The sequence below is a fragment of the Lycium ferocissimum genome, chromosome 7, assembly GCF_029784015.1.
Source record: "Lycium ferocissimum isolate CSIRO_LF1 chromosome 7, AGI_CSIRO_Lferr_CH_V1, whole genome shotgun sequence".
Lineage (NCBI taxonomy): Eukaryota > Viridiplantae > Streptophyta > Magnoliopsida > Solanales > Solanaceae > Lycium > Lycium ferocissimum.
In genome coordinates this window covers 10,881,770-10,892,384 of record NC_081348.1, presented here as the reverse complement: position 1 = coordinate 10,892,384, position 10,615 = coordinate 10,881,770, and the positions used below count along the sequence as shown (strand labels likewise).

General features: G+C 36.0%; 1 protein-coding gene across 1 annotated transcript; it reads right to left on the bottom strand.

Moving 5' to 3' along the window:
• Positions 1-2,857: 2,857 nt before the first annotated feature.
• On the bottom strand, positions 2,858-9,639 carry LOC132063337 (DNA replication licensing factor MCM7). The gene is made up of 15 exons (XM_059455835.1): positions 9,487-9,639; positions 9,307-9,374; positions 9,106-9,165; positions 8,721-8,944; positions 8,032-8,209; positions 7,732-7,854; positions 7,563-7,652; positions 7,171-7,313; positions 6,099-6,276; positions 5,817-6,008; positions 5,465-5,637; positions 5,057-5,260; positions 4,780-4,945; positions 4,123-4,344; positions 2,858-3,185 (listed from the first exon to the last, which is right to left on the bottom strand). The coding sequence occupies exons 1-15, from the start codon at positions 9,515-9,517 to the stop codon at positions 3,081-3,083; spliced, it is 2,157 nt and encodes a 718-aa protein (XP_059311818.1). The 5' UTR covers positions 9,518-9,639; the 3' UTR covers positions 2,858-3,080.
• Positions 9,640-10,615: the final 976 nt, after the last annotated feature.

The following is a 10,615-nucleotide window of genomic DNA, read 5'->3' as shown; positions in this document are numbered from 1 at the left end:
GCCTTGAAGCATATATATGTATTTTTTCAAGCATATATACCAAAGTTACATGGAAAAGTATTATGCTACAACCAAATGTCCATCCCGATACAAATTCACACTTTGGTGGCAATACAAGGTAGATTAGCAAGCTGTTGATGACTTGAAATATTTTCCCATCTTCGTAGGCGGACCAAGAAATATTTTCCCATCTTTATTTTGAATGCTCCATCACAAAAGGATTGTGGTACAATTGTTGGTATGGCCGGGGTACACTAGAAGAATGAGGGGCTGGCAAGATGAAATCACATGGATCTCGCACATTGCTGACACAAATCGTCCTTTGCTCCATTACTTGTTGCATTTTTGGTATGCTAGTGGCATTGGTTTGGAGAGAAAGGAACCTACTCGATTTCAAAATACTCGGTTTCTTCTTTGATAGACTCTGCAGAGAGATTGCACAACATATTCACATCCAATGGTGAACAATTTCAAATGGCGAGAGAGCTCTTTGCTTTATGAATTGCTATCCACTAGCTAAGTGTAGTTGATTAAAAAGCGTTGTTGTTTTTTAATGTAATAGTTGCTCTAGTTTGACTTATACAAGTTAGTGAGTAGGAATTTTACCATGTACAGTTGAAGGTCGACTTCAACTTTGTCTTTGTACAAGTTTTTTGGATGGAATAAAATAGACTTTCAACAAAAAAAAGTTTGCCTTATAAGGCAAAGTTTAAATTTTATATCTTTTCCGGCAGACTTTTAGTTATGTTTAACTAAAAGTACGCGAGGGGGCGTACTTTTGTGAGACGGACTTTTAGTTATGCTTGATCCGGCATAACTTTAACTTTTTCTTAAAGATTGTATCTTGGATCCGGCATACACTCCTCCCTAATCTGCTTGCGAAATTATTTTTTTTTTTATTTTTATGCTTGAGCGGGGGTTCAACAATTTCATGTATTCGCTCATCTTTCCAAGCAAAGGGCAAAATTTAAAGACCACAAATATGAAGGGCAAAATTTAAAGACCACAAATTTGAGTGACAAAATTTAAAGACCACCCCAAACGAAGGGCAATCCGTGCAAAAAAATGTTTATTTTGTCTCATAAGTTTGTGGATCTAAATTGTGTGGACCCAAAAGGTAAAGATACTTGTAAAGTAAATTTTATAGATATAGACAAAAAGATAATCACACAACTACTATATCAGTTATGTACTTTTTTTTTGCGCGGATTGCCCTTCAAACGCGCTGGTCTTTAATTTTTGCCCTTCTACCTAAAAAAAATGGCCGAAAATACCTCGAGGTTCTGGGTTTGATCCTCGGCTCATTAAAAAAAACCATTTCGCAAGGCAAGGTTTCGCGAAAGTTGTTATGCTGTAATTCCAAGTTAGGCGTTATAAGGCATAACTTCTGTAGTTCTAAGTTATGCCGGACAAGAGGTAAAAAGGCATAACTTCTATATATAAACCATGCCTTAAGGCATAACTTGCCTTACGAATTATTATTTTTACGCTGCTGGGATTCTACAGAAGTTAGGCCTCAAGGGCTAACTTTTGCAAGGCCTAATTTTGGTTTTGCGAAAGTTGTTATGCTGTAGTTCCAAAGTTAGGCTTTATAAGACATAACTTCTGTAGTTCTAAGTTATGCTGAACAAGGGGTAAAAAGGCATAATATAATATTTTTTTTGTTATTAAGATATCCAATAGATAAAAAAGGTTGATTTCATAGTGAAACAGGTACAGACTTCTATGCATTCTAATTATGTGTAGTAAGTTCATTTTGTAAAAAGAATATAAAATAAATACAAGAAAAAGAAAAGACAAGGTTTTAACTTTTCACCAGCAAAGTGGGAGTTGCGTCAAACGGCTAAGGAATTTGGGTGTTTTCCTTGCCGCTTTACGGATATAGAGAACGTGCCTTAAAAGGCATAATTTGCCTTACGAATTTTTATTTTTTTTATTCTGCTGGAATGCCTTAAGGCATAAATTGCCTTACGAATTTTTTTTTTTTTTGCTGGGATTCTACCGAGGCCTTAAGGTCTAACTTTTGCAAGGCTTAATTTTCTACAAAATTTTGCCTTGTGATTTTTTTTATACTATGCTAGAGTTCGAACCCATAATCTCAGGGGTATTTTCGGCCACTTAAAGTGCCAAAGGACAAAAATAAAAGACCAGCAATTGAGAGGCAAAAATTAAAGACCAACCCGAATAAGGCATTTATGCGAATAATCTGTTATGTGAGATGCAAACTAAAGTTTTTGCATCAATAATGTTCAGACTAGCTTGACAATATCTCAATTTTTTAATTGTACTACTTTTATTCACTGTCTCTATGAACTTTTTAAAAGTCAGCTAATATGAACTTCTCTTTCAAATTTTGTAAAATTTATTTAGAAGTCAAATCTTTTTTACCTTTTTTTTATGAAGTAGCTTATTGAAATGAGCATGTAATTTTAAAATCAGCTCTAAAAGTTTTCACACTCGTAACTTGACCTTAATTTCAGTTAATTTACATGCTTATACAGATTATCTCCTTTTTTTAGCAGATCTTTTGCATCAAAACTCTTTATTCTTAACTAATTCCTCATTAATCATAGAAATTATAAATCTTTGAAACAAATCTTGTATACTCAACTATATCTAACAAAAAAAACACCAATATATGCTATGTTGCAGCATTACATATAAGTTGAGTAGAATCCGCCTTCCAGCAAGCAAGGTAATTTCAATTGGAATCTTAAAATGACTTAACGTTTAAGTCCTTTACTGGGCCAAGTTTTTCTTCTACTTAAGAGGTTCAATCCTTAAAATGAACAAGCCGGAGTGTATAGGAACATTTTGCCTCCACATTGATATGGCGGAGAAGGTAGGAGGGGCATAGAACTACTAGGAATAAATAATAATCCACTCTAGCAAATTCTAGTACAGATTGACAACTCTGGTCATACACAGTTAGCCTCCCATGTTGATCGGCTGTAATAATTTGATCTAAATTCATTCTTGATACAATACTAGTTTTCTAACTGTAAGTAGTAACCAAACAGCAGGGTAGATTTCGTGATACAAGCTTGTAACAGTACTGGATTCACATTGATCAGTGCCTATCATGCATCGATGAATCTGATGTTAAAGCTGTCAGGGTGAATCTGCCACACATTTAAGGCTGCATATTCTTCCAAACATTCCTTGAGTTGAGCTTCACTGTATCCCTGTTCCAAGATAAAGCAGCAAGACATCAGAGGAGAGAGAACTCATAACAAAATGTCATTATCATGTCCAGGGAGAAAACAATTTAAGCCAGAATATAGGACTTGTTTAGTTGGATATCGAATGCCAGCAAGAAATGTATACAAAATCTCGAAATGAAAGAATCAAACAAGGAAGCCTGGAAAAGATTTTGATAAAGATATACATCCCAACTAGTTTAGCATGATCTTAGCTGATTGCTATTACTTGCAGAAAAATGAAAACTGATTTAGTTGGTTAAAAACATGGGTGGACCTGAGTATGAGGAAAGAAACTACGTCCCTGTAACTAATTCTGGCAAATTCTGGGAATATACTGGTACTATATCAATAGCCAGCTTGAGCTATTTAATCTGATCTGATTTGTTCTTTCTTTTTTCACTCTTTAATATGGGGGAATGACAGGGTAGGTGGAGGGAAGTTCAGCAACAATAAGATGAACTAGCAGGTTTTAGCTATGCATCAAGCAACACTTTTTCCAAAAGCAAAAAGATGTTCTATCAAAGTCTAACTCAACAGAATATAAATAGTTCATAAGTAGTTAGCATATGTAGCAATATTATAACCCTATACGGGCTTTATCATTCTGCATTCATCCTTCCCAAAAGCATGAAAATCAATGCAGTTGGACACCACTTCATTGAGAAACCATAGCACAAACATTTTTGACAAGCTTCACAGATCATGCAAACTATTTTCTTGTTCTTTGCTATGTTCTAATCACAAGTATCCACCTTGACTTCTTGACAGCTTTATCATCAGATAATGTGTAAGTGTGAAATGTAACATTTGTAAAGCTGTAATCTATCATGCATGTGCACTAGATCCAAGTACATATTTAAAGCTACCAATGAGGTTAGTGCTTCCAGCTTGATCTGGCATAAATTACCCACAAACTAACCTTTCTGGAAGTCCAGTTCAGAGCCTGGGCATAGCTTAGTTCCAGCCTGTTCATCCTAGCAGCCTCATCACGCAGGATTGAATAAATGTCGGATATTGCATCCAGGCCAGATTTTTGGCGATCATCTGAATACAAGGAGAACTTCGACATCTGCATTAGCCGAAGCGCCTCATCCACATCACTCTGAGCAACTTTCTCTGAGAAACGTAGTCTGGCTAGTGCCTAAACATGAATAAAGTGTAAAGGATAATTAAAAAGGAGGTATTGTTCTGATATTCGTTTGATTATTTTGCCATCATCACTGTCTATTTGACCTTGTGATAAAGGAGACATAACTATATTTATGACCAACTTATTATCACTTGAGTTGTAAAACCTACAATCAGGACAGCGAGGTCCAGAATTGTCTTGGAAAGTAAAGCCTTATATTTTCAAGGACCCCATATTTCCTAACAATAGCTAGCCCAGATTTCTGCTATTTAGCCTTTCAAACCAAGGAGAAAACAAGAATGTTTCCTCCCTCAGTTTCTTCCACCTGGCACTTGTCATTCAGTACAGGTTTTCCACTTTCAAATAAGAGTTGAAGAGAAAAATAGTCCCAACTCTAACTATTAAGAGTTGCGATACTTAACTCTGTAAATTGACGCAGAAACTTACAGCTGATATTCTCAGGATGCTTAGAAGTGTTCTGACGGTTGTATAAGAGTGAGGGGTGTTCGATTTTGCTTCTTCTTGCCTGATACTAGAATATGCACCAGCAATATACTCCTCTAGCTCCTTTGGGACAGCGGGAGACAATCTCCTCGCAGCTGAAATATAAGCCCTGAGGAAAAAGGATGTAGGTTGCTCAGTCAATTCTAAGCCTCACTACTAACTAGTAAAGAGATGTTCTCTCTTGCAGGTTAAAACGCCAGAGAGATATTTTTGTATTTACCGAAGCACAGATGGTTCAAGTGGAGTGAATCCGAGAGCAGGAGATTCTTTGTTCTGATGAACATAAACAACGTGTCTAGCCAATTCAAGATCGGCATCCATATCTGCTCGATCTAAGATTAGCCATAAAAGATCAAATCTTGATAGAAGAGCTGGAGGAAGATTAATATTTTCAGCTGGCGTCCTTCTCATATCATATCTTCCCCTAAAAAGGTTTTGAACAAAAATTGTGAGTGTTTTAAAGTTTGTGCATTACCACAGCCAACTGCCTCCACAAATAAATCAGATGACCATCTGTTGCAAAACTTAGCATATATTTACATACAGCAAAAGTCAAAATTCTAAAAGATGCCAGTTTTGCTTCTTAATGTATTCAACAAGCAAAGTAGGGAAAACAGTAAATAGTTACCAGGCAGGATTAGCAGCAGCAAGCACTGCAGTCCTTGCATTTAGAGATGTAGTGATCCCAGCCTTTGCAATACTAACAGTCTGCTGCTCCATTACTTCATGTATAGCTGTTCTATCAGACTCATCCATCTTGTCGAATTCATCAATAGCACATATACCCATATCTGCCAATACCTGAGAAAAACATTGTCACAGAATACTTAAGAAAAGATGGTTGTGTGATCAACTATCTGATGATACTACATCACTGAAAGATGCCTGATACAGTTCAAACTCCTAATGCACATTGCTCACACTATGATATTATCCAAAACTCGATTCAGTAGAGGGGAAAAAAAATGATTTGTTCTCACCAGTGCTCCGCCTTCAAGAACCATCTCATTAGTTACTGGATCTTTCTGAACAGCAGCAGTTAGACCAACTCCACTGCTACCTTTACCAGTTGTGTAGACACCTCTTGGTGCAACATTGATTATGTGTTTGAGAAGCTGGCTTTTTGCTACCCCAGGATCACCCATCAAACATATATGTAAATCACCTCTGATCTGAGTTTTTTTGTCATAAAGATGAATCAGATTTTCTTAATCTGAGGAGATAAGCAAAAGATGGATTTCAATTTAGGCCGGAGCAGTTACCTTCATACCATCCTTTAATTTCCGATGAGGAGCACCTACTAGAAGAAGAAGAAGAGCTTTCTTGATATCCTCATGCCCAAAAATTTCAGGAGCCAAGGAACGAGACAACTTGTTATATATATCTCCATCCTCAGCTAACCGTGCAATCTGCTCTTCCTCATCTCCTCTAAGTTCATAACTGCATCCGAAAACTTATTAATCATATCTTCATTACTAAGAAATTTAGCAAGAATAAAACCTTGTATTTTCTATTTCAATAGTGAACAAGTAACTTTTTCTCTATGAGCAAAAGGTTATGCACAAATAAAATTCACAAGTAGTGCCCTCTAAAGTCTAAACATTCTAAATAGGAAACTATCCTACATTAGCCTCGTTTCTTTTGAGCCGAGGGTCTACTGGAAACAGCCACTCTACCCCACAAAGGTAGAGGTAAGGTCTGCATACATCCAATGCTCCCCAGACCCCACTTGTGGGGTTACACTGGGTATGTTGTTTTTTGTATTCTAAATAGGAAACTAGAAAAGATAGAGATTTGATCCGAAGTAGTCTGAACCTATTCCAAGCAAAATGTTTCAAGAACACTCAAAGAACACACTAAATTATACTCCCTCTGTTCCAATTTATGTGGCACCATTTTCTTTTCGGTCTGTCCCAAAAAAAAATGTCATCTTTCTATATTTAGAAACAATTTAACTTTATGAGATGATTTACAGCCACACATTTATATAAGGCTTGTTTTGGACCACACATTTGAAAAGTCTTCCTTTCTTTCTTAAACTCCGTGCCAAGTCAAATGGTGCCACACAAATTGGGATGGAGGGAGTATTAGGTTTCGAAATTCGTTTTTCTTTTAGAAATGTTTTGAATTTAAGCTCAATCTGGAATCAAGTTTGAGTCCTCAGTGTGCTAAAAGCAGACTCCAATTCATCAAGGAAAAGGTGATGCATTTTAAATTCAGTTGTGTTTTTCCAGTTGCTAGTAGAAGACAGAATCCATCTCAAAAAGGACTACTAGCAGAACATGAAGACGAAAAAAACTTCAGCAGAAAAGGGAAAACATAACAATAGCTTACTCTTCGTATTTTTTCTTGAAATGGGTGACAGACATAGCTTCCAAGTAAGTATCTGCAATTAACCCAGCTCGCATAGCTCTAAATCCTGTGTAAGGCATAGGTAGAAAAATGCCCGACATTTCAACAACGTCACCAGGAGATACCTGCAATTTTTAGAAAAGCAGCAGCATGTGTTACACTTAAGCAGGTAGTGAAAGCTTTAGAGGAACCCCTTCAAGAAGATGCTCACTGGGAGCTTTAAATTTGTGGGATCATTTGATGTCACCGACTAACTCAATCTAGAAAGCAGTTTACTGTCCTTAACATTTACTCAACATAGACTTACATCTAGACAAGCTCCTTTCGAAAACACTTCAAGGAAAACTATAAATAAACAAAAAAAGATCACCAACCTTCCTTGTAAGTTCTCCTCTGAAGTGCACAGTCATTGATCGGGGAATGTGACCTTTGGGCACATGTTCAGCCAACTCTTGAATTTTGGCCTGAATCAATGTCAGAAATGTTAAACAACTGTGCTACAGATTTGATATTATAATCAAGATTTAATGCAAAAAAACAAACCTCTTGAAACTTCAAAAACTTTGATGCCCGAAGTTGAAGGATGAGGTTCCCTTTTGCTTTATTTACCTTGCAGCGATAGGATGGGCACTCAAACAGAGGCATGAATACTCTAGCAGTTACTTCCTGTTCATCAAGTGCATTAAGATAGGCGCATTAGATCTGAAACAGTGCAGCTTCGACATGCTACTTAACACTGCTGTGGCTTAATTTATTGCTAGCATTGTGGCTCTCCTACAGTTGCATTTAGCAGGTCAAAAATAGAGAGATTAAGTTGCAGACAAGCACAACTAAAATTCATACCTGATAGATTTCAAATCCACATTCTTCACATGTATATACAGCCACCTGCATCAGCGGCTTGACATCGGAACAGCGTGTCACAATACCAGATATCCTGACAAGCTGACCAATATATGAAGCCCTGACCTCCCTAATTGTAAATGGCCGACCTTTTGAAGATGCTTTGATGTACACTTCACTGGATTTAACAAAGACAAACAGTTAGGCGGTCAACCCATTCAGAATTCTCACTTCCAGACTTTTCTTAAGAAGTTAACTATAAGGCTTGACCACCCACAAGCTATGTCTTTAACATAAATAGGTAGTCTCAAGTTAAAGGCAAGCTCTTTTCACCTGGGAACTTGACAGCCTAGTATACTAACACTAATAATTTATCACACATATCGCCACGTTGTTTCGAGATTAACTAAATAAGTCCATCTAATTCATAGCATGCAGTTAACAGAAGTACTCCTAATAATGCTAAAAGAGAGAACAAACGACATTCTTATTATAAGGTAAGGTATTTTATTGAAGAAATTAGTACCAACTACCAAGAAGGTACCATAAGGTTTACAAAATTAAAGGACTAATGAGTTAGTACACAAATATAAAGTCCAGCAGAGAGAACAAGAGACATAATTATACATACAGGGAAAAAAAAAAGATAGCAAATTAATTCATAAAGTTAGATTCTTTTTGCTGCTTACTAGAATCGCTTGATCTCGGGGGGCATTTTTTGTTTAGGATCAGAACCATCAGTGTTCTCAGTTCCTTCCTCCGATCGCTGAGTCATCAAAATATCATGATCATCGTCTGGAAGGGCCTCCGTTGGCTCTGGCATGAGCTCATCAATGGCACTTGCTAATATCATGATATATCGTTTAGTATTTTCAGCAATTCTACGAATAAACTCCTCGTCCAAATCCTTGTACTGAAAGAGAAGTTACAATTCATGTCAAAGAACTAACAACTTCAAAACATAGACAAAAAGATCACTAAAAAGTGGACAACCAACATGAAAGTGGAAAATAGTAGAGGGTAAAATCCAAAAATCTACAACAAAAAATAATTCAGAGAGGTATTTGAACTTACATCAGCTAAGTCTTCAAGTTCAATCTCAATAGCCTTGGTTTTACGATTAGCAACATCTTGCTAAAGTAAAATTTAAAACAGAAACAGGGAACAATTAGCAAGTATTCTATTGAGGCAAAAAAAAAAAAAACATTTCCAGTATTAATACATTCAGCGTACAGAAAGTAAAGTTTTTTAACTGGAAAGTGAGAGGGAACTCACGAGAATGTTGATGTATTTGGCTTCACCATTAGCATCAGCGAAGTTTGATAGAAAATCTTTGGCTAGATCTGTAAAATAAGAGACAATTAATGACAGCAAAGGATAATCGAATCAATCGAAAGGCGGATCCAGAATTTGAAAGTCTAATACGGACACATACAATCGAGAGAGAAATGTTACCTTTGTCGCGGTTGAAGTCAAAGTCAGTCATGGTGTTGTTTGGATGGGGAGGCAGAGAGAGCAGTTGGGGAGAATATGAGGGTTTGAGGGTTGGGTTTTGGGGGGAAATTGATAGTAACACACTAGGGATTTTTGGCGCCAAAATTGTTGAGGTGTTTTGGCGGGAAGATAACTGACCTAGGTTATGATCACCTGCGCTGCGGGTGTACGTCTACACTAGACCAAAATAAATGTCATCGGTGATTACTAATATTCCCTCCATTTTTAAATAAATGAATTTAACAAAGTTAATTAAGGACATTAATCAGAACGTATTTTTGTTAATATTACTCTTTTGCTTCTTCCTAAACTTTTTGATAGTCAATGTTGTGATTTAATACTATATATGCTCCTAGAAAATGTAAAATAGTTGAAAAACTCATTAAGAGAAGGGTAATTTTGGAAAAATTAATTAATACATCTTTGGACTTTAAATTTTTTATTCATTTTGGACTATAAAAAAGTGTCAGAAATTCATTTATATTAGAATGGAGGGAACAGTAATTTAGTTAATTAGTTTCTGATTTTTATTACTCCTAGATTCTAAAAATGTGATACTTTCTTTATTCATAGAATGGATTTATTCGTATAAAGTTTCACTGTACTTATTGTTCAACTTGATTGAGAAAGCCTTAAGGGCAAAATATTTTGGGAAGGAAGATTTGTTTAAATTCTCGGAAGGAAAAATATATTGTTATGTTAAAAAATATATGAACTTTTTGGGATGCACTATGATAGAAAACTGATTGATAAAATCTAAATGTATCACAAGGAAGTAATATGGATGGCCCAGCGAAAATCAAAATCAAACTTTTTTGGGTTTGAAAACTGATTACTAAAATCTAAATGTATGACAAAGGAAGTAATACGGAAGTAATATGGATGGCTAAGTGAAAATCAAAATCAAATTTTTTTTTTTTTGTTCACTACCTAGTGTTGCGTATCTTGATTATATTCGAATTCGCATCGCATAAGGCCCATGAAAAGAGCTCCCTATCAAGAATTTTATACACAGGACTCATTTGATAAACTTGGGTATGGAGTGCTAGAAAAAACAAGAACTATAATATATCAAAGCAACACTAATTTA

What these genes read in the sequence shown, in the direction of transcription:
- LOC132063337 (XM_059455835.1), bottom strand. Translation starts at nt 9,517, where the DNA reads ATGACTGACTTTGACTTCAACCGCGACAAAG. An exon ending in CCCGAGATCAAGCGATTCTA is followed by an intron (nt 8,210 to 8,720) that starts GTAAGCAGCAAA and finishes TGTTAAATCCAG; the next exon opens with TGAAGTGTACATCAAAGCAT. An exon ending in GAGGAGAACTTACAAGGAAG is followed by an intron (nt 7,314 to 7,562) that starts GTTGGTGATCTT and finishes TAAAAATTGCAG; the next exon opens with GTATCTCCTGGTGACGTTGT.